Source organism: Geotrypetes seraphini, chromosome 5 (assembly GCF_902459505.1).
Source record: "Geotrypetes seraphini chromosome 5, aGeoSer1.1, whole genome shotgun sequence".
NCBI lineage: Eukaryota > Metazoa > Chordata > Amphibia > Gymnophiona > Dermophiidae > Geotrypetes > Geotrypetes seraphini.
In genome coordinates, this window is record NC_047088.1 from 201,898,283 (window position 1) to 201,923,550 (window position 25,268).

General features: G+C 47.5%; 1 protein-coding gene across 1 annotated transcript in view; it reads right to left on the minus strand.

Moving 5' to 3' along the window:
- Positions 1–25,268, minus strand: part of GORASP2 (golgi reassembly stacking protein 2) — a 72,762-nt gene that overhangs the window by 42,819 nt on the left and 4,675 nt on the right. The window contains exons 2-7 of the mRNA XM_033944738.1: positions 19,886–19,966; positions 18,166–18,369; positions 17,703–17,789; positions 16,466–16,596; positions 16,240–16,372; positions 1,776–1,899 (exon numbers count right to left, since the gene is read on the minus strand). Of these exons, the coding sequence (XP_033800629.1) occupies positions 1,776–1,899; positions 16,240–16,372; positions 16,466–16,596; positions 17,703–17,789; positions 18,166–18,369; positions 19,886–19,966 (760 nt within the window). The remainder of the gene's footprint in view (positions 1–1,775; positions 1,900–16,239; positions 16,373–16,465; positions 16,597–17,702; positions 17,790–18,165; positions 18,370–19,885; positions 19,967–25,268) is intronic.

Here is a 25,268-nt window from a genome sequence, read left to right on the forward strand (position 1 = left end):
CCAAACAAAAAAAGCATTCCTCTGCCTATGGCTAACCCTCTCTGTGCACCTCCCTGACACCCTGCAGATATTTGTTTAAATGTTTGGTAGGCTGCATACATCAGGGTCATAAAATTGGGGTCAAAGACAGGCCAGGATCCTCCGGAGACCTCTGCTGATCTGAAATTCGCCTCCTCTCAGGGTCAGGCACTTCCACTCAGTAATGCTTCGCTGGCGACATGTAGTCACGGTTTAGGGGCGCTAACAGTGTTTTGAGATCAGTGATTTGAGACCAGTGTTTTGAAACCAGCTCTCGTGCTTTCTGCCCCCACATTGAGCGCCCTGCAGCACACAGTACCCGAACGCTCCTCAGGCACCCATCCAGTGCAAAGGTAGCATCATATAGGGGTAAAACCACCTGAGGAATCCATTACAAATCAATTTAAACCAAAATCAAAATGTTTTGGAGACAGATAAGAGGCTTTTAAACTAACATCAGGAAATCCAAAATGGCTGCTGTGACAGCATTTTGGTGCTAAAAAAGTCGTGGGAGCAAAAGTAAAAGTTCAAAAATGCTGAAAATAGGATTTTAGAGGTGGGGACACTTGGGATAGCCCCAGAAAATCTTATTTTGACAATTTCTGACCCACCCGATTTTCCCATAGACATATTGAGCTGAACTCACAGACCTGCCATATTCTATGCCTGCATCAGCTTCTCATTGCAGCTGGAAATGGAGAAGGAATTTCTGCCTCAGACAAATCAAGGTGGCTCCAATGGGTTGTCTTTTTGGGCTGCCTTTTAGTCAGGTACCAAAACCTGAAACCCCTCACGCCCCCACATGATTCTTGGGGGAGGGATGCAGCCGAACTCCCTCAAGTCTTCCAGCCAGTCATGAGGTCTCATCAGCCCGCGCTTTAGCACCTGACCTCAGGGGTGAGCATCACTCCCATGGAACCCATTCTCGAGCTCCAGTGTTAGAGCAAGCTGGCCAGGCAAGTGCTCTTAAGTGTCTGACCCTTGTTCCAGACAGAGCTGTCCCTGGACTACTGGGAATCTCTTAGCACAGAGAAGCCTTGAAAAAGTTCCGATTTATACCCAACAATAACAAATCTAGTGTAGAGCAGAGGAAAAGACACCTTCTCAACTCACTTAGCTGAAGAAACTGAAGAGAGAGGGCACTGCCGAGGGAGACGAGGAAGCAGAGCTGAAAACAATGATTGATGTCTTCAATTCAACTCTTAGGTTGGGGTACACAACCCATCCATAAGGAACCGTATTCTGCTTGCATTGGAAGAAGCAATTACATACAGACAGAAAAATACATGGCAGACCCTTGCTATAACTAGTGAACCACTGATCCCTACCACTTAATAAAAATAAAAATTATAAAAAAAAACTGAGAAATTCCAGCTTTCAATAAAAATAAAAACAAAAACCAACAAAACCACTCCTCAAAAATTCAGGTCATAAAATAAAAAAATTCACAATTATCCGTTTTTCTTTTACCAACGAGCACTGCTAAAACTTTGGGCTCCTATTACTAAGGTGCACTAGCGATTTTAGCGCGCGTTACAATGCTGTGCGCGCTAGACGCTAACGCCTCCATAGAGCCTGCATTAGTATTTTCCATTTAGTGCAGGGTTTGCGTGCGCTAATCTTCAGCACATGCTAAAAACGCTAGCACACCTTGGTAAAAGGAGCCCTTTGTCCTTTTGTAACAGTAGTTATTTCTTTCTGCATATTATCAATGTACTGCAAATTCTGCATTTGTTTACAGTGCACACACTACTCACCTGTGCTGAGAACATTAGCAACAGAGGAAGGGTTTGAATTAATGGAAAGGTGTGAAAGATCTGCCTCAAGTCCTGCAGTCCCAGATGGTAAGCTTGAAGGAACATTCACTGAAGAAAGCTGAACCTTAGAGAGAACAAAAATGCCAAAAGGCAACTTTCACTTGATATTTGGTAAGAATGAAAGTATCACAATTATACCTTTACCTTCTACAACTAAAGGCAGGTGTTGGGGAAAAAAAAAGCAGGCGAGTGCAGTGCTTTAGAGTTATAGTTTAGTTTTAGTTTATTAAATTTGATTAAATGCTTAACATAAAATTTCAAAGGGTTGTACATTAAAATCTAAAATAAACAAAAAAAACGTACAAGACAGACTAACTTGGGGGGAGAAGGGAATAACAAAAAGGTTAGAAGAGGAAAAATTGCAATTCTTAAAAAAATAAAAATAAAAAGAGGATAAAAACAAAAGGGAAGGATTGGGAAATCTTTAAATTTTAAAAAGTGAAGATAAATTTTAAAAAGGCATGGGATAAATCAATCGTAGGCATCTTTAAAAAGAAAACATTTTAAGCTACTCTTAAATTTATCCAGACTTTGTTTTGCTCTTAAGTATAAAGGAAGTGAGTTCCACATTGAAGGTGGCGTTACCAAAAAAATGTATGTGCGGCGAGTGCCAATTTTTTAGTGAAGGGACTTTAAGAGTTCTGGGGGGATCGTATGGGATAAGAATTCTATCTATAAATGCTGGAGTATTGGTCTGTCGGGTCTTGAAAGTAAAAATGGCGATTTTATAAATGATCCGATAATGAATGGGTAACCAGTGGGCATTCTTTAGCACAGGATTGACATGATCAAATTTTTTTTAAAGTTTGTGATCATTTTTATTGCTGTATTTTGTATAAGTTGGAGACATCTGATATCCTTTTGGTATAATCCTTTATATAGTGAATTGCAGTAGTCAATTTTGGATATTATAAGAGAATGAATTAGAATATTGAGGGAATTGGAGTCAAGAAGAGGAACTAAAGATCTCATCATCCTTAACTTATAAAAACAGCGCCCTGCCAGAAGTAGCTACACTTTTGGGTAAAAACAGGACTGTAGCAGGTATAAGTCGTTTTCAAACCCTGCCTAAAGGACACATTCCCTCTGAATGTGTTGTATTGGCTGCCATCCAAATACAGATTTAAGACCCTCAGGGCAAGATCCTGTAATTGGTGCCTCTAAAAAAACAACAAAAAAACTGGCGTCTACTGCATGTCAATCATATATAGGCGCTCATTACAGAATCACACTTGGTGGTGCTTAACTTAAACCTTAGGCGCCTGTAATGTACACCAGGGTTTTAAAAGGTCTACATTATTACGCACCTACCGGTATATCCTTTAGAGAATTGAGCCTAGTGGTGCCTAAGTCTTTCTCCACCCCTAAACACACCTACTTTGGTGTCAGGTGCTGCTAGGCGTTTTTAGAATTGTGCCTATGATAGGTGTCTATCTCCCAATTAAATTTTATTTTTTCAATTATGAACTTGTTAAAGTTCATTATTGAAACCAATTTACTAACTGCAGAGCCGTGGCCAGACCAAAGGGAAGAGCACCTAGCTAGAAACAAAGTGCCGGTTAATACAAAAAATACAACAGACAAGGGAAAGCTCACTTTAGACCAGCACTGCCTCAGGGGTTGTTTTTTTTGCTAGAACAGACTCCACTGGCTCTCAAAACTATGGGCTCCTTTTACGAAGGCGCATTAGGGCCTTAACACGCGGAATAGTGCGTGCTAGCCGCTACCACCTCCTTTTGAGCAGGCGGTAGATTTTCAGCTAGCGTGCGCTAATCCGGTGCGTGTGCTAAAATGCTTAGCGTCCCTTTATAAAAGGAGCCCTATATACCTTGCCTGTATTGGTGGCAAGGCTTACAGCTTAGGAACTTCTACAAAATTTTGGTGAGGTGGAGCAAGGGGGGGGGGAGCAATTATATTTTTTGTGTAGTTTATTTAGTCTCATTTCCTGTTGCCTTGCTAAGAACTGTATTACTAATATTATTGTTTATACTGCTATCTTTACTACTGTCAGATCTTGTCTTTTGCTTGGGATGGCCACTAAGTGTCCTGCATACATATGCCACCCCCCCATCTTCTAGTTTAAATGCCTGAATTTCTCAGCAAGGATTCTTTTACCTGTTTAGGTGGAAAACGCCGCTGGTAAATCAAAGATGGGCGTGAAGGACGAGGAGGAGCTGGCTTGGGCTTCGAACAGAGAATAGATTGGAAAGACTTCTCGTGGTCCGAAAGCTTCTTGGTTGCCGCCTCAATGGACTCATCGAAGAGATCAGTACCAGCGCATGGGACATTAGCCAGCCTGTACTGCAGATTGGGGTCCATGTCGATGGTCCAGCATCGCATGGCTACCGAGCAAGCAGTAGCCCGAGCAGACAACTCAAAGGCATCATATGAGGACTGCATCAGTTGCAACCGGAGTTGGGACAAAGAAGCCAGGACTTCCTGGTATTCAAAATGTGCTCGAGAATCCAAGTAGGGCATGAATTTGGGAAGGACAGACAGGAAAAATTCAAAATAGGTAATAAAATGAAAATTATAATTGAGAACTCTGGACGTCATCATAGAGTTCTGGTAAATGCGCCTGCCAAACCTGTCCATCGTCTCGCCCTCCCTGCCAGGTGAAACAGTGGCATATACCTGGGAGGGGTGAGATTGCTTCAATGAAGATTCCACCAAAAGGGATTGATGGGATAGCTGGGCACCGTCGAACCCCTTATGATGAACCGTGTGGTATCTGGAATCCAATTTTCCCAGAACAGCGGGGATGGAATAGGGGGTCTCCAGACAGTAGACAAAGGTCTGATCCAGTAGCTTATGAAGAGGAAGCTTGAGGGATTCAGCAGGAGGTTGAGGGAGATGCATGGTCTCGAGATACTCCTTCGAAAATTTGGACCCAGTGTCCAGTTGAATGTCCAAATCAGCTGCCATCTGATGGAGAAAAGAAGAACAAGACAGCTGGTCAGCCAAAGCAGTGCCTCGAGAGGGACTCGAGGATGTCGAGGCCTCTTGATCTAATGAGGACGGGGATCTAAATGGAGAAAAAGACCCCACCGTGTCCTCGAGATCCGGTAGTGGAGGAGGTGAAGTAGCCGGTGGAGAATACTGAAGAAAAGGATGCTTCTGATGAGGCGAGGCATGCCTGGATGAGTGCTTCGACGAATGCCTCGATCGATGATGCGAGCTGTGCCTCGAAGCAGGCCTTGACAAACGAGGCGAATGTGTCTTCGCTGAGGCCCCCAGAGAGTGGATGGGACTGGAAGGGGTGGATCGAAACAGAGGTGGTTGACTGGAAGAATCACAAGGCACTCGCAAAGACTCAAGCCCTTGCATCGAGTGGATAAGTTCCAATGGAGGCACTCGCAAAGATTCTACTCCTTGCATCGAGTGAATCGGTTCCAATGGAGGCATGGGCAAAGACTCTCCTCCTTGCGATGCATGCATCGATGCCAGACCAGACACTCGCAGAGATTCTGCTCCCTGTAGAGAGTGTGCGTACAGCTGAGGCACCGGAGGCGGCTCGACCTTGCGGGAGACCTCCGCGTGCCCAGGCTGGATTTGAGAGAGAAGCTTTGGCCCCATTGTGGTAAAGAGCTGAATGAATTGCTTCTCAAGTAAGGTCTGGAACGAAGCCGGCAAGGATGGATCCGCGTCACCAACGGGACTACTTGCACGGGCTTCGTGCTCCTTCGAGGCAGTGTGAGAGTGCTTGGACTTAGAAGCCTTGGGCACTTTAAGCACTACCGGGGGAATGGGTTGCTGCGCTAGCTGACCTGAAGAGACAGAGGAAGGCACCGCAGCCTGCGTCGAAGACAGAGCCGGTACAAACGAGGCCGGTTTGATGAGGCTCGGAGCAGAAGATGTGGAAGCCTGGAGAGCCTCGGGAGAGGCCGATGGTGAAGCACCCTTCGATGATGAAAGCTCCATCAAAGACTCCATGCTGTATAGCTGCTCCCACAAGATGCAACCCTTGAAAGCACGGGCTGTAAGTGTTGAGCAAGGCCGGCACGATTTCGGGAGGTATTGAGGCCCGAGACACCGAAGACAGCGTCGATGAGGGTCCGTCAGTGAAATCGCGCGCTGGCACTTGGAACACTTTTTAAAACCGGTAGGTCGGGACATAGGGCGGAAAAACTCCGCCACAAGATCGAAACCATGGGGCTGCAGTCACGTGGCCTGCCCGGTCAAACGGATGGAAGAAATTTTTTTTTTTTTTTAAACAAGAAAAGCACGACAAAAATCAGCGATTAAGAGAAAAAGAACCCCAAACCGCGGACTTTAGAAGGCACAAGTGAAAATACTACACGCAGAGTCGAAGACGGACTTCTCGGCTCCGCGGAAAAGTAAGAACTGAGGAGACGCACCCTGCGCTGGGCGGGAAGGCACTTGCACATGCGCGATGCGGGCGACTCAAAACTTCGAGTTTCTTCAAGCAAGACTGCTTGTGAGACGTCCGTATCCGGGCTCCGCTGGATCACGTCACCCACTTGTGAGAATACCTGCCTGCTTGTCCTGGGATAATGAAAGGGAGCTTCTGGCACCTGCCACTGTGTGAGCATAATATCCCAAATATCCTGATGCATAGAAAAAGAGCGGATCCCCTTAAGCAAGAGGTCCACCGTACGCAGGGGCTCCGACACGGTGTTCTCAAAGTGCAAAACCAAGGAGACCAGAAGAATTAACTCATGAAGCTCTTCCTGCTGAAAAATGCACACCACAGACACATCATCGCCAGCAGGGGGGTGCTCGAATCCCTCGCTAGTGGAATTCAAACCCCCCCCCCCCCCCCCCCCCCCCCCGCAAGAGGATCCTGGAAATTTCCCTAAGGGTCCAGGTCCTCATCAATAACATCTTGCTCCTCTGGGCAAAAATCCTCATCCCAAGAGATCCTCGGGCTTTTGGATGAGAGAGGAGTAGAAGGGGGGGGGGGGGGGGGCTAAAGCACAGTTACTTACCGTAACAGGTGTTATCCAGGGACAGCAGGCATATATTCTCACATGTGGGTGACGTCATCTACGGAGCCCCGATGCGGACAGCATTTCAAGCAAACTTGATTGAAGATTCAAGCTTGCTGGCTGCACCACGCATGTGTGCCTCCTGCTCTATTAGAGGGCGCATCCCCTCCTCGTGGTCTCCAGTTCACATATCCAGCAAAGAAGCCAACCCCGGGGAGGTGGGCGGGTTGTGAGAATATATGCCTGCTGTCCCTGGATAACACCTGTTACGGTAAGTAACTGTGCTTTATCCCAGGACATGCAGGCATGATATTCTCAACTAACTGACACGGGATGGCGGGAGGTTGGCAATTCAAGCAAATAGATTACGTAAGACCGATTGGCCAAACCGGCCATCACTTCTGGACAGTGTGTCCAGGCAGTAGTGTGAGGTGAACGTATGAACCGAAGACCACGTGGCAGCCTTGCAGATATCCTCGATGGGCGTGGACCTGAGGAAAGCTATTGAGGCTGCCATCGCTCGGACCTTATGTCCCGTCACTTGACCATGCAGCGCGAGACCAGCCTGAGCATAGCAGAAAGAAATACAAGCATCCAACCAGTTGGACAGGGTGCGCTTGGAAACTGGGCGCCCCAACCTGTTAGGGTCGAAGGACAAAAACAATTGGGGGGCCGTCCGATGAGACTGGGTGCGTTGGAGGTAGAAGGCCAACGCCCGCTTGCAGTCGAGAGTATGAAGCGCCACTTCTCCGGGATGAGAGTGGGGCTTGGGGAAGAACACAGGTAGAACAATGGACTGGTTGAGATGGAAATCGGACACCACTTTAGGTAAGAACTTAGGGTGGGTGCGGAGAACCACCTTGTCGTGATGGAATACAGTGAAAGGTGGGTCCGCTACCAGAGCCTGCAGCTCACTAACTCTTCGGGCAGACGTGAGTGCGAGTAGGAAGATCACTTTCCAAGTGAGAAATTTAAGGCGACATTTATCCATGGGCTCAAAGGGGGGTTTCATCAGTTGAGCCAGAACCACATTGAGATCCCAAACCACTGGAGGTGGTTTGAGTGGTGGATGAACATTCAAGAGACCTTTCATAAAACGAGAGACCAGGGGATGGAGTGAGAGAGCCTTTCCTTCCAGGGGCTGGTGAAAGGCAGCAATCGCACTAAGGTGCACTCAAATGGAATTGGTCTTTAGGCCCGAGTGAGATAAATGAAGCAAGTACTCTAGGACCAAGGACACTGGGACCGACACCGGGTCCTGGCTGTGAGATGAACACCAGGTCGAGAATTTAGTCCACTTCTGAGAATAGCCGAGTCTAGTCGAGACTTTCCGAGAAGCCTCCAACACTTCCCTGACCGATTGAGATACGGGGAAGGGATTCAGGGGGAAAGAAACCAAGCAGTCAGGTGAAGAGTCTGAAGATTGGGATGTAACAGTGAGCCCCGACTCTGTGATAGCAGAGAGGGAAAGACAGGCAGAAGTAGAGGTTCCCTGGCACTGAGTTGAAGTAGTAGGGAAAACCAGGGCTGGCGAGGCCATCGAGGGGCGATGAGGATCAGGGTGGCCCTTACCGACTTCAGATGGACCAGCGTCCTCAGAATCAGAGGAAGTGGCGGGAACGCATAGAGAAACTTCCCCTCCCAGTCTAGGAGGAAGGCATCCGTCTCGAGACGGTCCGGGGAGTATATCCTCAAGCAGAAGAGAGGCAGTTTTTGATTGTCGGGGGAGGCGAACAGATCTATCTGTGGGGTCCCCCACGTGTTGAACACCTGTCGCAGCACCTGGGCATGCAGGGACCATTCGTGTGGCTGGAGGAGGCGGCTGAGCCTGTCCACCAGGCAGTTTTGTTCTCCTTGGATGTAAATCGCTCGAAGGGAGATGTTTTTAGAGACCGCCCATTCCCAGAGCCGTAGAGCTTCTTGGCAGAGGGACCAAGACCCCGTCCCTCCTTGCTTGTTTACGTAGTACATCGCCACCTGGTTGTCCATACGGATGAGAACCACCCGGTCGTGAAGCAGATGTTGGAAGGCCACCGCGGCGAGGTAGATGGCCCGGAGTTCCAACACGTTGATGTGGCAGCAACGGTCCTCTGCGGACCACAGACCTTGAGTGCGGAGACCGTCCACATGAGCCCCCCAAGCGTACTCCGACGAGTCCGTGGTTAGGACCTTGTGGTATGGAGGGGCGAGAAAGAGCAAACCCTTGGAAAGATTCGAAGAGTCGGCCCACCAACGGAGTGATCTTTGCAAGGAAGGAGTCACTGTCACGTGGCGATTGATCGGGTCCCGATCCTGTCGACATTGTGATGCCAAAGTCCACTGTGGCAACCGTAGATGAAGGCGAGCAAGCGGGGTAACGTGGACTGTGGAGGCCATGTGGCCGAGGAGCGTCATCATTTGTCGTGCCGAGACCGAGTTCGATCTCGAGACTTGTCGGCTCAGGTTTACCAATGACTCCCGATGCTGAGGAGGGAGGAAGGAGCGAAGGCGGACCGTGTCCAGCATGGCCCCGATGAATTGTAAGGACTGAGAGGGGCATAGCTGGGATTTTGGGAAGTTTATCTCGAACCCCAGGCACTGAAGAGAAGTAATAGTCTGTTGGGTCGCTGAGATAGCCCCCTCCCTGGTCGAGTCTTTGATCAACCAATCGTCCAGGTAGGGGAATACCTGCAGACCTTGGGAGCGCAAGGCGGCCGCGACCACTACGAGGCACTTCGTGAAGACTCGGGGGGACGAGGCCAGGCCGAAGGGGAGGACCCGATATTCCAGGTGGAGGTCTCCCACCTGAAAACGCAGGAACTTGCGGTAAGCAGGGTGCACCGGAACATGGGTGTAGGCCTCCTTCAGGTCGAGGGAGCAGAGCCAATCGCCCTCGCTGATCAAGGGGTAGAGTATCGGAAGTGAAATCATCCGGAACTTTTCCCGTACCAGGAACTTGTTCAGGCGCCTTAAGTCTAGGATCGGGCGCAGGTCTCCCGTCTTCTTCGGTACCAGGAAGTAACGGGAGTAAAACCCTTGGCCCCTTTGATTTTGGGGGACCGGTTCCACCGCCCACAGGCGGAGGAGGTCCTGTGCCTCGGAGAGGAGGAGGGGCAACTGCGCTCGATTGGGAGGGCACGCACTCGGTGGGCTGTCGGGGGGTACCTCTCGAAAGTTGAGTGAGTACCCTGATGAGATCACGCCAAGGACCCATGAGTCCGACGTGATGGCTTTCCAGCGAGGGTAGTAGGCTTGAAGGCGGCCCCCGATGGGGAGGGGGCCCGCCCCCGTCAAAAGGACGGAGATGGCTTCGCCGACGCCGTGGGCTGTGACTTTGGTGGAGCCCTAGGGTGAGCCTGGGGGCGTCTCGGCGGTGGTCTGGAAAAGGCCGAGGTAGATTTCTGGGGGTAGCGGCGAGGCAATTCCCGGAAAGGGCGAGAGGCCTGTGGTTTAAGTTTTTGCCGTACCAGAGACGCGAAGGAACGTTCGTGCTCTGACAATCGTTTTGTAGCTGCCTCGATGGTGTCGTCAAAAAGTTCCTTCACGACGCAAGGGAGGTTGGCTAGTCGATCTTGCAGGTTGGGGTCCATATCGACAAGTCGTAGCCATGCCAGCCGGCGCATGGCCACCACGAAGGCTGCGACCCTGGAAGATAGCTCGAAGCCGTCATAAGCGGCGTGGAACAAGTGCAGTCTGAGGTTGGAAAAGTCCTCGAGGAGGAGGCTGAATTCTGTCTGGCGAGGGGTGGGTAAGCTCTCCGAGAAGGAGGCAAGCCGCCCAATGAGGTGCTTCAGGTAGGAGGAAAAAGTGAAGGTGTAGTTCAGGACTCTGGCGGTCATCATAGAGTTCTGATACAACCGGCGGCCGAATTTGTCCAGTGTCCGGCCTTCGCGTCCAGGGGGGACCGCCGCGGACACCCTTGAGGGGTGAGCTTTTTTCAGAGATGATTCCACCAGCAGGGATTGGTGGGACAGCTGTGGTTGCTCAAACCCCGGGTGAGGTACCGTCCGGTACTTAGACTCCATTTTAGATGGGACCGCCGTCACCATGTAAGGAGTTTCGAGGTTCCTGATAAGGGTCTGCCCGAGTACCGGGTTCAGTGGTAGTTGGAGGGACTCTTGGGGCGGGGAAGGCATGTCCAGCTCTGCCAGGTATTCCTTGGAGTACTTTGAGTCAGATTGTAAGTCCAAGTCAAGGGCACGTCCCATGTCCTGGACGAACCTCGTGAAGGATGGTCTATGGGGTCCCGTGGCCCCTTGCGGGGACGGTGACAGAGACCTCCGTTTGGCCGAGAAGGAAGGAGAAGCCTCCCTTGAATAGTGGGGCTCTCGCTCGGACCCTCGGTCCGATACCGGAGACGCGCTGTGGAAGCGCTCCGGGGTCGAGGACCTGCGTCGCCTCGAGGAGCCCCTCGGGGACGACGCCGGGGTTCTGGGTACCGACCGGTGCCTGGTCGGGGATCCCTCCCCGGACTCCCTCGGCGAAAGCCTAGGGCCTCGGGCCGGAGCCCCGGACCGAGGGGGAGTCAATAGGAGCTGTGGGTTGGTGAGAGACAGCTCGGTGACCCTTAGCGGCTCCCCCGATCGAGACGAGGGGGTACGCCCTCAAGTCGGAGGGGAACTCCGGGCTTTCTTAGAGAGGGGTCTCGATTTTCATTTCGAATGCCTCGAATACCTCGAATGCCTCAGAGAGGAATCCGATGAGGAGGAGAGGCGACGAGAACGGCGCGGTTTTCCTCGGGGGGTCTCGGTGCGTTGCTCAGGCTGGTCCGGCGCGTGCGAGGTTGAGGCTGAGGCCGGTTGAAGGTGAGCCAAGGCAGCGGATAGCTCCGTAGTGATCATCGCTCGGAGCAGTTCCTGGAATACTGGCACGGACAGCATCGATGGCTTGTCCGAGGCCGCTGTGCTCTCCACCGGGGGCGATCTCGCTTCGGAGCATTCCTGAGGGGTGGAGGCACGTCCCGAGGTCTTCGGGGTTTTCGCCGGGGCCGTGGGCAAGGAGTTTCCACTCTGTCCAGCCGTTGTCCCCGAGGTTGGCTTCTTTGACGATGTGGAACCTGAGGAAGGAAGAGGGGACTTACCCGGGGCAGAGGACTTATGAGAGCTCGAGGTCGAGTCCCGAGGCGGGGCCAATGTACTCGAGGCCGAGATCGAGGCCGGGGCCGAGGGTTGATCAGTAGCAAATAGCTCTGCCATGCAGGCCCGGCGGCGGCGGAGCGCCCGCTGTTGAAAAGTTGCACACCGGGGGCAAGTTTCTGTTGGATGGTCAGCCCACAGGCAAAGGATGCACCAGCGATGCAGGTCTGTGAGAGATAGAAGACGCTCGCACCCGGTGCACTTTTTAAAGCCTGTAATGGGCCGGGACATCCAGGCGGCCGCGGCCAATCAGGCCTCGCTGTCGCGGCGATCCGGGAGCCTCTGGATCGCAAGAAAAAGGCACGAAAAGCGCTCTGAGCAGGAAAAAAGAAACTTTTTGTTATGCACAGCGACTTTTACAAAGAAAAAGCAAAAGAAAATAATAATAAATCGCGGTGCAAGAAGGCACTAGGGCAGCGCTAAGAAAAACGTGTCTTCTTAGCACAGCGGAAAAAAATCGAACTGGAGACCACGAGGAGGGGATGCGCCCTCTAGTGGAGCAGGAGGCACACATGCGTGGTGCAGCCAGCAAGCTTGAATCTTCAATCAAGTTTGCTTGAAATGCTGTCCGCATCGGGGCTCCGTAGATGACGTCACCCACATGTGAGAATATCATGCCTGCTTGTCCTGGGATAAAACCACTGCTGTGTGGGACCACACCGGGAAAGACGTCAAGGGCAACCCCCCCTCCAAGACCCCCAGAGTGGACACGGAACCTCCAGCCGCTAGCACATAAGCTTTTCAAAGTGCTAACATAAATTCAGGGGGAAAAGACCCCCGGCGGCCCCAAGGGACTCGCTGCCCCAGCAGGGGACCCTGCCTTACCTTGCCCTTGTATTTCCAGAACAGGGGGAAGGTCACCTGAGGTAACTGAAATGAAGGAGGTTCCCGCCGAAATTGGACCTGAAACCGCCAAAACTTGGAGCTCCTACAGCCTGCCGTGTCTAAAAAGCCTGGGACTTTCCTGACACCAAGGCCGAGGAACCGACCGATGCGAAAAGGGAATCCCCAGCTGGGCCGGTGGCAAGGGAATCCTTTTCTCCCTGACCGTCAGCGACTGGGGAACCCTCCGTGTGGGCGTCAGGGGAAGCCCGGGCTTCCCCGTGATCCGAAATCGACTCGTGAGGTACATGCGGCGGGGTGCCCTGGCCGCTGGCATCCGCTGCCGACGAGGCTACCCCACTGCTCCAGCCTGCATAATGCTTGCACAGGTTGGCTGCGAGTACCTCATGTCTGGAGCACAATAAGCATGTTTTCCTTTTAAAGTACTCATTGTGCTGAAAACTGCACCAGCTGAAAGAAAAGTGCCGGTTGGATGAGAAAATACAGTAAAAAGGCAGTTTTAAAGGGAAATGAGCCCTTTAGACCGGTACACCTCAGAATTTTGTCTTTTTTTTTTTTTTTTTTACAGAACAGACTCCACGGCTCTCAAAGCTGGAGGGCTGACCAACCAGGGGGCCAGGCAGCCGGCTGAGGCACCTTTACAAAAATATGGAGAGGTGGAGGGGGAGAGACCCAGCATGAGACTCGCCGAGTTTAACACCCCCCCCGAGGTCGGTTGGATCCCTAAACAGGACCCGTCCAAGCTCTATCCGACACAAAAGGGGAACCCAGGAGTCCAAAACAAAGTTCCAACAGTACTAAGAGGGGAGCCGAATTAGTCTTACCACCTGCTAATGGAGACTGAGTTGCTAGGGAGATGGAGATTCTAGCGTAGCCTGATATACAAGTTTGTGCTCAAGCTCCACCTGCTGGAAACAGTGAGGCATATAACCAGTGTACCAAGCAATACAGAAATGGATAGGTTGATGATATGGCAGACAGGAGGGATACCAATCAATGGCTATATTGGCAAGTAATCAATTAAAGTCTTAAGCATACAAGCTGTCTTGCCAAATGCTGACTTCGAATGTAGGGAACTGAACAATATATTGTGAACCAGGGGATCTCTCAGAATGCTACTCTGAAGGATATCAGCGTAGCAGCACTCCTCACTGAATTCACCCGGTGTGTGTCAAAACTAGTTTTATAACGTGTTCTGTATTAATATTAAGCTTCTAGCCTTTTTGTATCCATATATCTTTTCACATTTATATAATTCTTCTGAATATCTTGTATAAAGCTATAATCTTATATGTTGAAGTTAATCAATCAAGCATTCCATTCTTTAAGATTCAACAATGGATAATGCACTTAACTTATGCATATGCTCTGTGTGGCCGCACTGTTCCCCATCAACGCATTTCGCCTTCTTCATTACGACGGGGCTAGTGCTGCGAATCATTCCATTCATCCCGCGACCTTTAGGGATAACATTATGTGAGATGAGATCAAGTAGAGGAGCGGGAATAGGGTCTGAGGGGCATTTAGCAGGCTTGGCCGTGGACAGGTTGTGCGGTTTCTTCCTCTGTGATTCCAGAGAAGGAAGAAAAGTCGGCAGTCGTTGAAGGACGGTTGAGAGGGTAGGACCAGGCAAAGGGAGGATGCGAGGGTGCTTCCTGAGTTGTCTGGGCAAAGGAAGAAAGGCTTGTGTGAGCTTGAAGATCAGGAGAGCAGATGGTGGAAAGGAGAGAAGGATGTGACTTTGCAGCGAATTCAAGGGCGATCTTGTGAACCTTGTCATAAAGAATTCAGCCATCATCTGGGGAGAGAGAGATGGAGGGGAGTGCTTTGAGGAGGGAGTTCAGTGTGGCAAAGAGACGGCAGGGGTTCGAAGAAAGGAAGTTAGTTGGATGTAATAGTCTTGCTTGACCAGAATTAAAGGAGGTCAGCATAAATTACAAGTGAAGGAAGTCAGCATGTGTGCGAGATTTAAGTCAAGAGTGCTTGGCACAGCGGGTACAGGAACCTAAGTAGCAGATACTGGAAGTAAGCCAAGGTTGAGGTTTGGTATGCCTGGTAAGAGCAGGGAATAGGGGAAGCAAGGGTCTCCAGAGCAATGGAGTGAAAGAGAGTTGTCATGGACAGGCTTGGATAATATAGTGGAGGTGAGGACAGATGAAATAGTGGTTGAAAACATGGAAGGATCAAGGGCCTGAAAATTTCAAAACCTGTTGGTGATGACTGGGCATGGCCAAGGGGGAGAAGGAGTAATTGAGAAGGTTATCAGATGATAAAATCAGAGATGAGGAGCAGTGAGCAGATTTTAAGAACTCTGCCTAGCTTCTGGCTTTTGCGCAAAAGTTTCTCACATCCAATCTATCCTGGTCTCTGGTTATGAGGCAAGGTTCAGATTTTTTGAAGTGGTTTCCATCCTCAAGTGAACACCATCTAATCATTCTTTTCTAGAAATTTCATCTGCCCCACTAGCAGGAGGCTATATAAAGCTTAGAAGCCTCACTCCTTACAATTTCACTCAGTTCAAGTTGCCCCTACCTTGATTCATCCCAATCTAACACAAGATTTCTCTGTTAACTCTACAGGGTCATTTACTAATGGTTAGTACATACCAAGTCTCTTATTTTTTACAATTACTATATTTTTCGCTCCATAAGATGTACTTTTTTCCTCCAAAAAAGTGGGTGGAAATAAGGGGTGCATCGTATGGAGCGAATACCACACTCCCCTACCCCCTTTTTGTACTCCTGGTCCAGCGCTGGCAGGGCAGACTCTTTGCAACCCTCATGAGCTCACTCAGACCGCAGCCACCAACCAGGATACACTGCAGCTCCCGAAGGAAAGCACTGCCATCACGTGAACACCTGTCACAAGAAGCTGGCTCCCCATCGCCAACCTGCCAGGCCTCCAGCCTTACCCTCGCTGGCTCACTCTGCAGCGTCGGCACCTCTGTTTGGCTCTGCCTTTGTTGCCTCTTCCGTCAACCAATGGCAGAGCGCTGCGTGCCTCGGATCCAAGATGGCTGCCCCGGAGCGCATGAGCGGGTGTCTTGAGTGATGGGGCAGCAGCGGCCTTCCTGACCCTGGGGTCTGGGCACACTTCTCTTGGGGGCCCCCATAAGCTGGCAAATCCTCCCCCTTGAAGGATCTGCACCTCAGCGCAGCTGTCAGTCCACCCCCTCCAATGAACTTATTCCGGAGGAGAGTCAGCAGCTGCGCTGAACTGCAGGAAGGTCCTGTGATGACTGCATCTGCTGGCTCTGGTCAAGAAGTGAATGTCGTCAGAGGGGGTGGACCGGCAGCCACAGTCATCGTGGGACCTTGCTGCATTGGTTTGGTTTGGAGGGAGAAAGGGGGCAAATGCTGATGGAATTGGTGCTGGTCCCTAATATGGTTCTTTCAATTTTCTTTCCAAGGAGGTTTTGATTCGAGGTCTAAGGTCAGGTTAAATACACAGATGACACCCATCTAGAAATTCTGTTTAAGCTGTTAACTTTTATATTACCTCTGTAAAACCATCTTTGAGAGGACTAACTGGTACACTGGGCATCTGCCCTGGAATAGAAATTTTTTTGCCCTCTTCAAATGGGCGTGTAGGAATCCGATGCAAGTATCCATATCCAATGCCACACCCCAAGCTGGGGAAAAAAAAAACAAAAATACGCCACACTGCTTAAACATACTAAATCAGAGACAGACAGACAAACATCAGAAATACTTAACTCCCTTACCTGCCTTCTCCTCCCCATGCAGAATTTGGTGTAATAATCACCTCACGACAATTATCGGTGTCTGTGTTGTATACATAAAGTTTTAATGGTTTCCCTTCATGGGTTTCAATGAGGGAGAAAAGATCTTCAGACTGATAAAAGAATATAGAACAATAGCAGTTAGACCAATCCCAGTTTTAGATAAAACTGATCATAAAAGGAAAGCTGTAAACTATTACCATACCGTAGTATCCAGCAACCCAGTACACGAAGAACGCACAAGGATGCTACCTGAAGATTAATGACCCACAACAGTAAACTTTCTATTCCTAACTAGGACAATTATTTGATAACACCCATACACACATTACTATTCCCATTCATTATTGTTGAAAATTATTTGTATTACTAAAGCAGTGTATTGCAAACTGTGTACCGCTGCACAGTAGTGTGCCTCCTGAGATTTCAGGTGAGCTACAGCTGGGAAGGAGAAAAGGTGCCAGCACCGGCTGACTGCCTACAGAACATGCCTCTTGCGGCAAATCTTTAGAATGCCATTGCAGCACAGTTTTCTATACAATGCCATACTAGAAATGGTTATTACTAACATGCACAGGCGTACGAGGTTTTTCAACTGAAGGCCACAGTCAGCAATCCATATTTGTGGAGGCCACATAAATTTTGCTTTAGCACAATTCATATTTGTCAAAATGTAATCTCTTCTGAATTTGCCCCTAAAAAAACACAACCCCATATACCTAAAAACAAACTCTTGATTAATGTCAAGAAATTAAGCTTCTCTTCATCCATTTTGTTTTCATGAAAACAGTTTTTTTTTGAAGACTGAACAAAATACTGCAGCTAGTAATTCTTCATCTTGTTTTAATGTGCCCAATATATCTTAGAGTGCCAGCTGAAAATGACCTTTGGAGGAACCCTGGGACTGGATATGTGCAATAATCAAGAGTGCCAGAGATAACACTATGGCCAAATGTTTTGGAGGTGAGGGTGGGAGGAAGATCATCAAGATCCCCACTTAGCACGGTATCTTGATGTTAAAAAATTAGGCATCAGCATTCTTGAGCCAACACATTATCTGGGATGGATTCTCCACCCGTCCATCTTTTACCAATTCCTATGGCTTATTCCAGCTGAAATTGTTATCTTAAATGAAATGAAATTGAATCTAAGAAAAACTCATGTCACTTCCCAAGTTCCTTTAAAGCATACAGTAAGTTAATTTGGATTTTGTTTTTACCTCATTCATCACAGTATCTGCTCCTATAATGTAATCACTATGAGGTCTAAGACCTGCCAGTGCAGCTGGAGAGTTTGGTTCCACTTCCTAATTTTATTTTAAGCAAAAATAAACAGAGAAAGAATTGTCAAAAATTAAAGCATACAAGCTTGTTGTTGAATTGTCATGCACAAAATAAACTTTTTTAGAACTTTGTGTATCCAGATCTGTTAACTAGATCTGTTTCGACACAATTAATGTTAAAACAAGTAGATTTATTAAGATCAACAGCAATACATCTAAAATCATTAGATTGAAGATTTTGCATTAACAGCTAAATGCAAATATAATGAATAAAATCACTGACTTCTCATTTCACTCCTTGTCTAAAATGATGATACACCCAAGAAAATAATGAAGATCCCTGCAAATAACAGGGAAGAATGTTCCTTACTGAACTGGTGTATGTACGTATCCTACCTACCAATACATGCCAGACATTTTCATTGGCACCATCAAAACTGCAGAACCGAATACTGACGCCCAGCAAACCTTGTCCACCCCACAAGTTACTGGGCGTGACAGAGGTCTCTCGCAGTTCCAGTGTTTTGCTGCTGTATACCACCATTTTTATTGGCTTCTCAACATTGGCTTTCAGCAGGTCCTTCAATGTGTCATTGTCTTTGTTCTGTAAATTTAGAGAGAAATTATCAGCAACTCTCCTTAAATGTAAAGGCTCCAAAAACACAGGTATATGTGCACAGAGATTGTATGCTGAAAATCACCATAATAGGTAAAGTAAAACTATTTCTGATGTGGCCTCTAGTCTCCTAATTAGACTGCAGACGAGTTCTAAGGGGGGAATTCTGTAAATGGTGCCTAAAAAGATAGGCGCCTATCGTGTGTCACTCATGCTTAGGTTCATTTTACAGAATTGAATCTATCGGCACCTAACATAAAACTTAGACGCTTGTAATATGTGGCGATTACAACTGGTGCAAAAATGCGGCAGTCAAGCTAATTTTGGGGTTGAAAAAGTGAGATCATGTAACACCTTCCTACCGACTTCTGCATTGGCTGCCGATGGAGGCACGTGTGAAGTTCAAGTTTGGATGTTTTTGCTTTAAAGGTACTATTCGGTTTAGCCCCCTTTTCTCTTTTTCAACCAACAGACATAAGAGAAGCTCACACTTGAATTTTGTTTCTCCACCGGTTAGAGGATGTAAATTTAAAAGACATCATCAAAATCTTTTCTCACATCAGGCAGCTTTATGGGATAAAGATTTGGAACAATTGCTTATGCCTACTATTTATGGGGAATTTAGGAAACACCTAAAAACATATCTGTTCCTGAAGTATTTAGGTAACTGACCTGTACAATCTTATTCCACAATAACTAATCTCTAGAGCTGTTAATCACTAACTCTTAACTTTGTTAATTCTACTCAATTTGTAGCATCTTTTAATCATTGTAAATCGTATAGAACTTCACGGTCCTGCGGTATATAAACTGTTATTAGTAGTAGTAATGTAGGCCGGGGTTTTAAAGGCCTACATTATAGATGTCCAAGTCCTTTAGAGAATCGTATCTAGTGGCACCCAAGTCCTTCTCTGCCCCTAAACACGTTTACTTTGGCTTCAGGCACCTATCTTTTGTAGAATCATGCTTAAAAATAGGCACATATTACCCAATTAATTTTTTTCCCCAATCATGAGTTTGTTAAAGTTCATCATTGAAGGCAATTTACTAATTAAGACTCCCCTTTTTTACAGCGATATAATTCCTATGAGTGTCAGAGTATCGGCCCGCAGTGGAAACCTCTACCGTGGTTTTGTAAAAGCCAGCGTAAGTTAGGCACTTCTTATAGAATTTGCCTCTAAGTGCTTACATACAGGTTAAACTAATTTGAGGGGTTTTTCCTCAACTTATTGGACACAGAGAAGACACCATGGCTCACTAATTACAGCCCCTAGTACTGATATGCAATATCCACTGACGTAGACTATCACAATGGTGACCCATAAGCAATATAACACTAAGCAATCCAAAAGGTGCAGAATATAGAGGCCTATCAACGCTAAGATGAGAAGCTTTATTCTACTAAAAATCATGGAACGCCAAAACAATTTAGATATCTAAATTACAACTATTATTCAAGAATAAGAAAAATACAGCAGCAGAAAAGCATGTCAAAATCACTCACCAGTCTTGCACCATTAATAGACACAATAAAATCAAAGAAAGGTTCCAATCCAGATCTGTGTCCTGGCGAGTTGTCTTGTACCTAACGAGACAAAAAAATGTACTATAAAGATTCTTGGAATGAAATATCACCTGGAATATATACATTATACTGGTAACCTAAGTTTAACGATTAATAAAATCCAGACTGTCAGTTTTTGTTTTTTTAAATAAAAGCTTGCAGGTGTTCAAAACAAGTTCTCAAGTAATTTCTTCTAGAAAAGATCTCTTGCCAGGAAAAAGCTTTCTACTAAATATGCTGTAACTAAGAGTAAAAGCTCCAGTGATAGCTTACCCCCCCCCCCCCCCAATACTTTCTAAAGCTTTCATAAAATTAAAGAATAGTGGATATTCTGCACAATGCAAAATGGCTAAACAGGGTTTTCAGGTTTGTTGCCAGTGAACATAAATGATTCACTAATACTCTGGGTATTACACAATAATTTGCATGTATTATTATTGCCAGCTCCACTACTGCTCTCAATAAATAAGCCTGTTCAGGTCATAGCTTAAGGAGTAACAATGGAGAATCACTCATGGTGGCACAGACCCAATCTCTCAACACTGTACTGGTAAGAATGAGAAGCCAAACTTTGGCACCATATCCTCAGGAGCCCATTTTCGGTCTGACCTAGTACGACAATGCTTATGGTCAGAACTGTGTCAAATTGTAAACCTAACATAGTAACAATAAATTATAGTAGATAAAGGACCTGCATGGTCCATCCAATCTACCTAACAAGGCAGCCAAAACTGTATCTGCCACACCGGGATAGTTTTCCCATGATTAAACACTGTTATCGCAACCTGGGCAGTTGACAATGTATTATCATGCCTATTACATATTGTGGCATGATACATAACTGCCTATAACACATCATGCCAATAGTGAAATGTAACACACCAACACTTGTACACGTACTTGATCCTGACCGGTCTGCCATTTTCAGGACAAGACTGAAGAAGTCTGCCTAGCACTGGTCTTCCTTGACAACTTTTGGAGTAGCTATCTAAAGAACAACTGCTTATTATAACACAACCACCCCCATCAGGAGGTTATTCTAAGCATCCACTCCCCCAATATGAAAAAGTACTTCTTAATATCATTCAAGTCTACTACTTTGCAACCTTAATTCATGTCCTCTAGTTTTACTACTTCCCTGTCTCTGGAAAAGATTTGTTCATATAAGAATACCCTTTGAGTTATATCATATCCCCCATCACCCTCCCCTTCCTCTAAGGTACACATATTTAGGTATTAAAGTTTCAGGTTTATTTAAAATTTGTTAATATCGCCTATAAAACTTCTAAGCAATGAACATGATAAAACATAACAACAAAAATTCAAAAACAAATGACAAAAACCATTCACAGAACTCAAAAAAGAGACACCGATTCCAAAGCTATTTATTAAAATCCTATATAATAAAAGACTAAGCGCACATGCGCACTTAGGATTTCGTGTTCCCTGCCGCTGTGGTGTGTGATCCGTGGCAGCCAACCCAGCGACAGGGAACATTCTGGCCACTCCCCTCCTCCCGCCCTCACTCACCATGGAAGCCAGGCAAGCTCTCTCCCTGCCCGCATCCTCAGCAGGGAACACACCTCAATCCTCACTCGCCGCTGCCGCCGCCGCTGCTGATGATCCTCCTGTAAAGAGCAGCCTGCGATGGTGGCCGGCTTTAGCGAACCTCGCAGGCTGCTCTCCAACCTCAGTAGCACGTTTCCTCTGACACACGGGATCGCGTCAGAGGGAACGTGCTACCGAGTTGGAGAGTGGCCTGCGAGGTTCGCTAAAGCCGGCCACCATCGCAGGCTGCTCTTTACAGGAAGTTCAACCACCACGGGGATCGTGAGAGGAGCCGCCGGTACTTTGAAACTTGAAAAAAAACCTTCAGCCGCAGCAGGCCAGCCTGCGGGAAGGGAAGGGGGAGGGGCCGAAAAGAGAAGGACAGCTCACAGTAAGAGAAGGGAATGGGGGTGGAGGAAAATGCTGCTACTGCTTCAGCAGGGACCTGGAGGGGAAGGGAAATATCACTGCTGCTTCTGCAAAGGAAAGTGGGGGGGGGGAGAGAAGGGAATGGGGGAAAATGCTGCTACTACTTCACAGGGATCTGGAGGGGAAGGGAAATATCACTGCTGCTTCTGCAAAGGAAAGTGTGGGGGGAGAGAAGGGAACGGGGGGGTGGAGGAAAATGCTGCTACTACTTCACAGGGACCTGGAGGGGAAGGGAAATACCACTGCTGCTTCTGCAAAGGAAAGTGGGGGGGGGGGGGGGGAGAGAGACAGAAAGAAATACAGACAGACAAAGGGTGCCAGGGAGAGAGAGAAAAATAGCAGGAGGGAGAGAGACAGAAAGAAAGGAAGAAAGAGACAGGAGCAGGGAGAGAGACATAAATAAAGAAAGACAGGCATATTCTAGCACCCGTTAATGTAACGGGCTTAAACACTAGTTTACTATAAACCTTAAATCTAATTGTTTAAAATATTTAAATTATTAATTAATTATTACAGGGAAATGCCTCAGACTTAGAAGTAAATCTTTCCAGCTGGAACTATTCAAGAGAAGAATGAGTTAATCTCTTGTCTCCTTATAACATCACAGGCTAATTCCCCACTACCTATCAAAATATTTATTTTATTACTTTAATTAATTAAATAACTTATAACTTTTGATCTAATTTTAATTAATTTAGTAGAGAATCAACATATAACTTAGAAGTTGGTCTCGAGTCTCAAAAAATGATATGCTGATTCTTAAATTTAAATTAAATTAATTTAAAATAGACTCTGTTAGAGTATCAATTTAACTAGCTTCTTACATTTCAATTTATTTCATTATGTTTCATATATTAACTCCTTATTTTAAACTTATCAATTCTACATTTCATTTAAACTCATCAAAGTTGAAAGTGCTATAGTGCTTGAAAGACTAAAAAAGCTAAAAGTTCATAGAAAAAGAGCAGAAAGTGCAAAGAAAAAAGTGCTTGAATGTTAAAAAGTACAGTGGTACCTTGGTTTACGAGCATAATTCATTCCAGAAGCATGCTCGTAAACCAAAATACTCGGATATCAAAGCGAGTTTCCCCATAGGAACTAAGGGAAACTCTCCCCCCCCCACGAACTGGCATTGCTCCCCCTGAAGGACCCCCCGCATGATCCGCCACCCCCCGCGATCTGAAATCCCCCAGCACCCACCCGAACACGCTGCTTCCCCCCATTTGGCCACCGGCACCAACGCATAGGACATGCCGGTGCCGGTGCCCGAAGATCTGCATCTTCTTCTTTGCTAGGCCTTGAGCATCTGCATATGCTCAAGGCCTTCGAGTTCACGCTCTCTCCGAGATTCTCAGAGATCTCGGAGGGAGCGTGAACTCAAAGGCCTTGAGCATGCGCAGATGCTCAAGGCCCAGCAAAGAAGACTCAGATCTTCGGGCACCGGCATCGGCATATCCTGTGCGTTGATGCCGGTGGCCAGATGGGAGTAAGCAGCGTGTTCGGGTGGGTGCTGGGGGATTTCAGATCGCGGCGGGGGAGCAACGCGAGCAGGTGGATGTCAGATCGCAGGGGGAGGATGGCGGATCGCGGGAAGCGCTGCTCGCAAATCGAGGAAAGCTCAGTTTCTGAGGTGCAGATTTTGTGAATGTTTTGCTCGTCTTGCAAAACATTCGCAAACCGAGGTACCACTGTATTTCAAAACAAAGTTACTTCGGCTGAAATAAGCCTACAGTTCATTTTAAATTGCTGTTCAATTTATAGCAAAGCATTAAGTTAATTCAATTCATTCAAACTTGTGACGATTCAAACAAAAAATTCTTCATATTTTGTACAAGGTACTTAACTCAAACATCCTGTGCCAAACTGGCTCCATTGCTTGTAATCCAGGGGTGCCCACACTTTTTGGGCTTGCGAGCTACTTTTAAAATGACCAAGTCAAAATGATCTACCAACAATAAAATTAAAAAAAAACACAACGCACACTGTACGCATAGAAAATGTTAATTATCATTCCTATTCCAGGGTTTTTCAAAGAGGTCAAAGCAGATGACTCTATGCACTATCACCTCAGTAACAACCATACAAAAATAGACAAATATACCCCCTCCCTTTTTACTAAACCACGATAGCAGTTTTTAGAGCGCAGGGAGCTGCGCTGAATGCCCAGCGCTGCTCTCGACGCTCATAGGCTCCCTGCGCTAAAAAAACTCTATTGCGGTTTAGTAAAAGGGGACCTTAGTGTAAAATATAGACAGCAGATATAAATTGAGACACATTTCGATCACTAAATTTAAAATAAAATCATTTTTCCTACCTTGTCTGGTGATTTCATGAGTCTCTGGTTGCACTTTCTTCTTCTGACTGTGCATCCAGTCTTTCTTCCCTTCTTTCAGCCTGTATGCTTCCTCTCCTCCACACCTCATTCCCTCCCCCAACTTTTCCTTCCTCTCTCCCTGCCCTTCCTTTCTCTCTGCCTCCCTTTCCTTTTTTTCTGTTTCTCTTCTTTCCTTCTGTCTCCCTGCCTGCCCTTTTTCTTTCTTTCTTTCTCCATGCCCTCCCCCAAGACACTGCCACTGCCATCGGGGACCCAAACTGCCATCGGGGACCAGGACCCAAACCGCCACCAATAACAGGCCCAAAAGCCGCCGCCGCCCCAACCTCTCCCTGCTTCGGCCGACCAGCATCGCGAGGAACTGTTGGGGGAAATGCTGCCGGGTCCTGCCTTCGCGGAAACAGAAAGTAGGCAGGACCCGGCAGCAAGAAGAGGAAATGCTTCACTAACATGTCTCCCGCCTTAGCCCGTAGCGAACGCTTGCTTCAGGGCTCTCAACATGTGCGTGCAGGCTTCCCTCCTCCCCCTCCCCGGGCATAACTTCCGGTTTCGGAGGGAAGAGAAGAGAAGCCTGCACGCACACGTTAGAGCCCGGAGCATAAGTTCGCTACGGGCTGAAATCTCCAAGCCGGTTTTTTGTTCAGCAGCGGCAGATGACAGCTGGGCAGACCGCCCAGCTAAAAGGCCCTAGGGAGAACACTGGAGAGGAAGGCTGATCGGCCCGTAGATCAGGACGGCAACACAAGTGCGATCGACTCGAGTTGCCTTCCTGAGCTACTGGTCCATCGCGATCGACGCGTTGGGCACCCCTGTTGTAATCAATATCCAACAAGGCCTTTGTTACGCGGGGCAGAACTGTAGCACCCGCTGCATCACCTTTTAACATTCCAGCACTTTTTTCTTTGCACTTTCTGAAAACCTGACCTGGCTCCAGCTCTCAAGGACTAGAATTGATTACCCCTGGGCTAGATTCACTAAGCTCACTGATTGTGTACCGATGGTTTTGTGATCGTT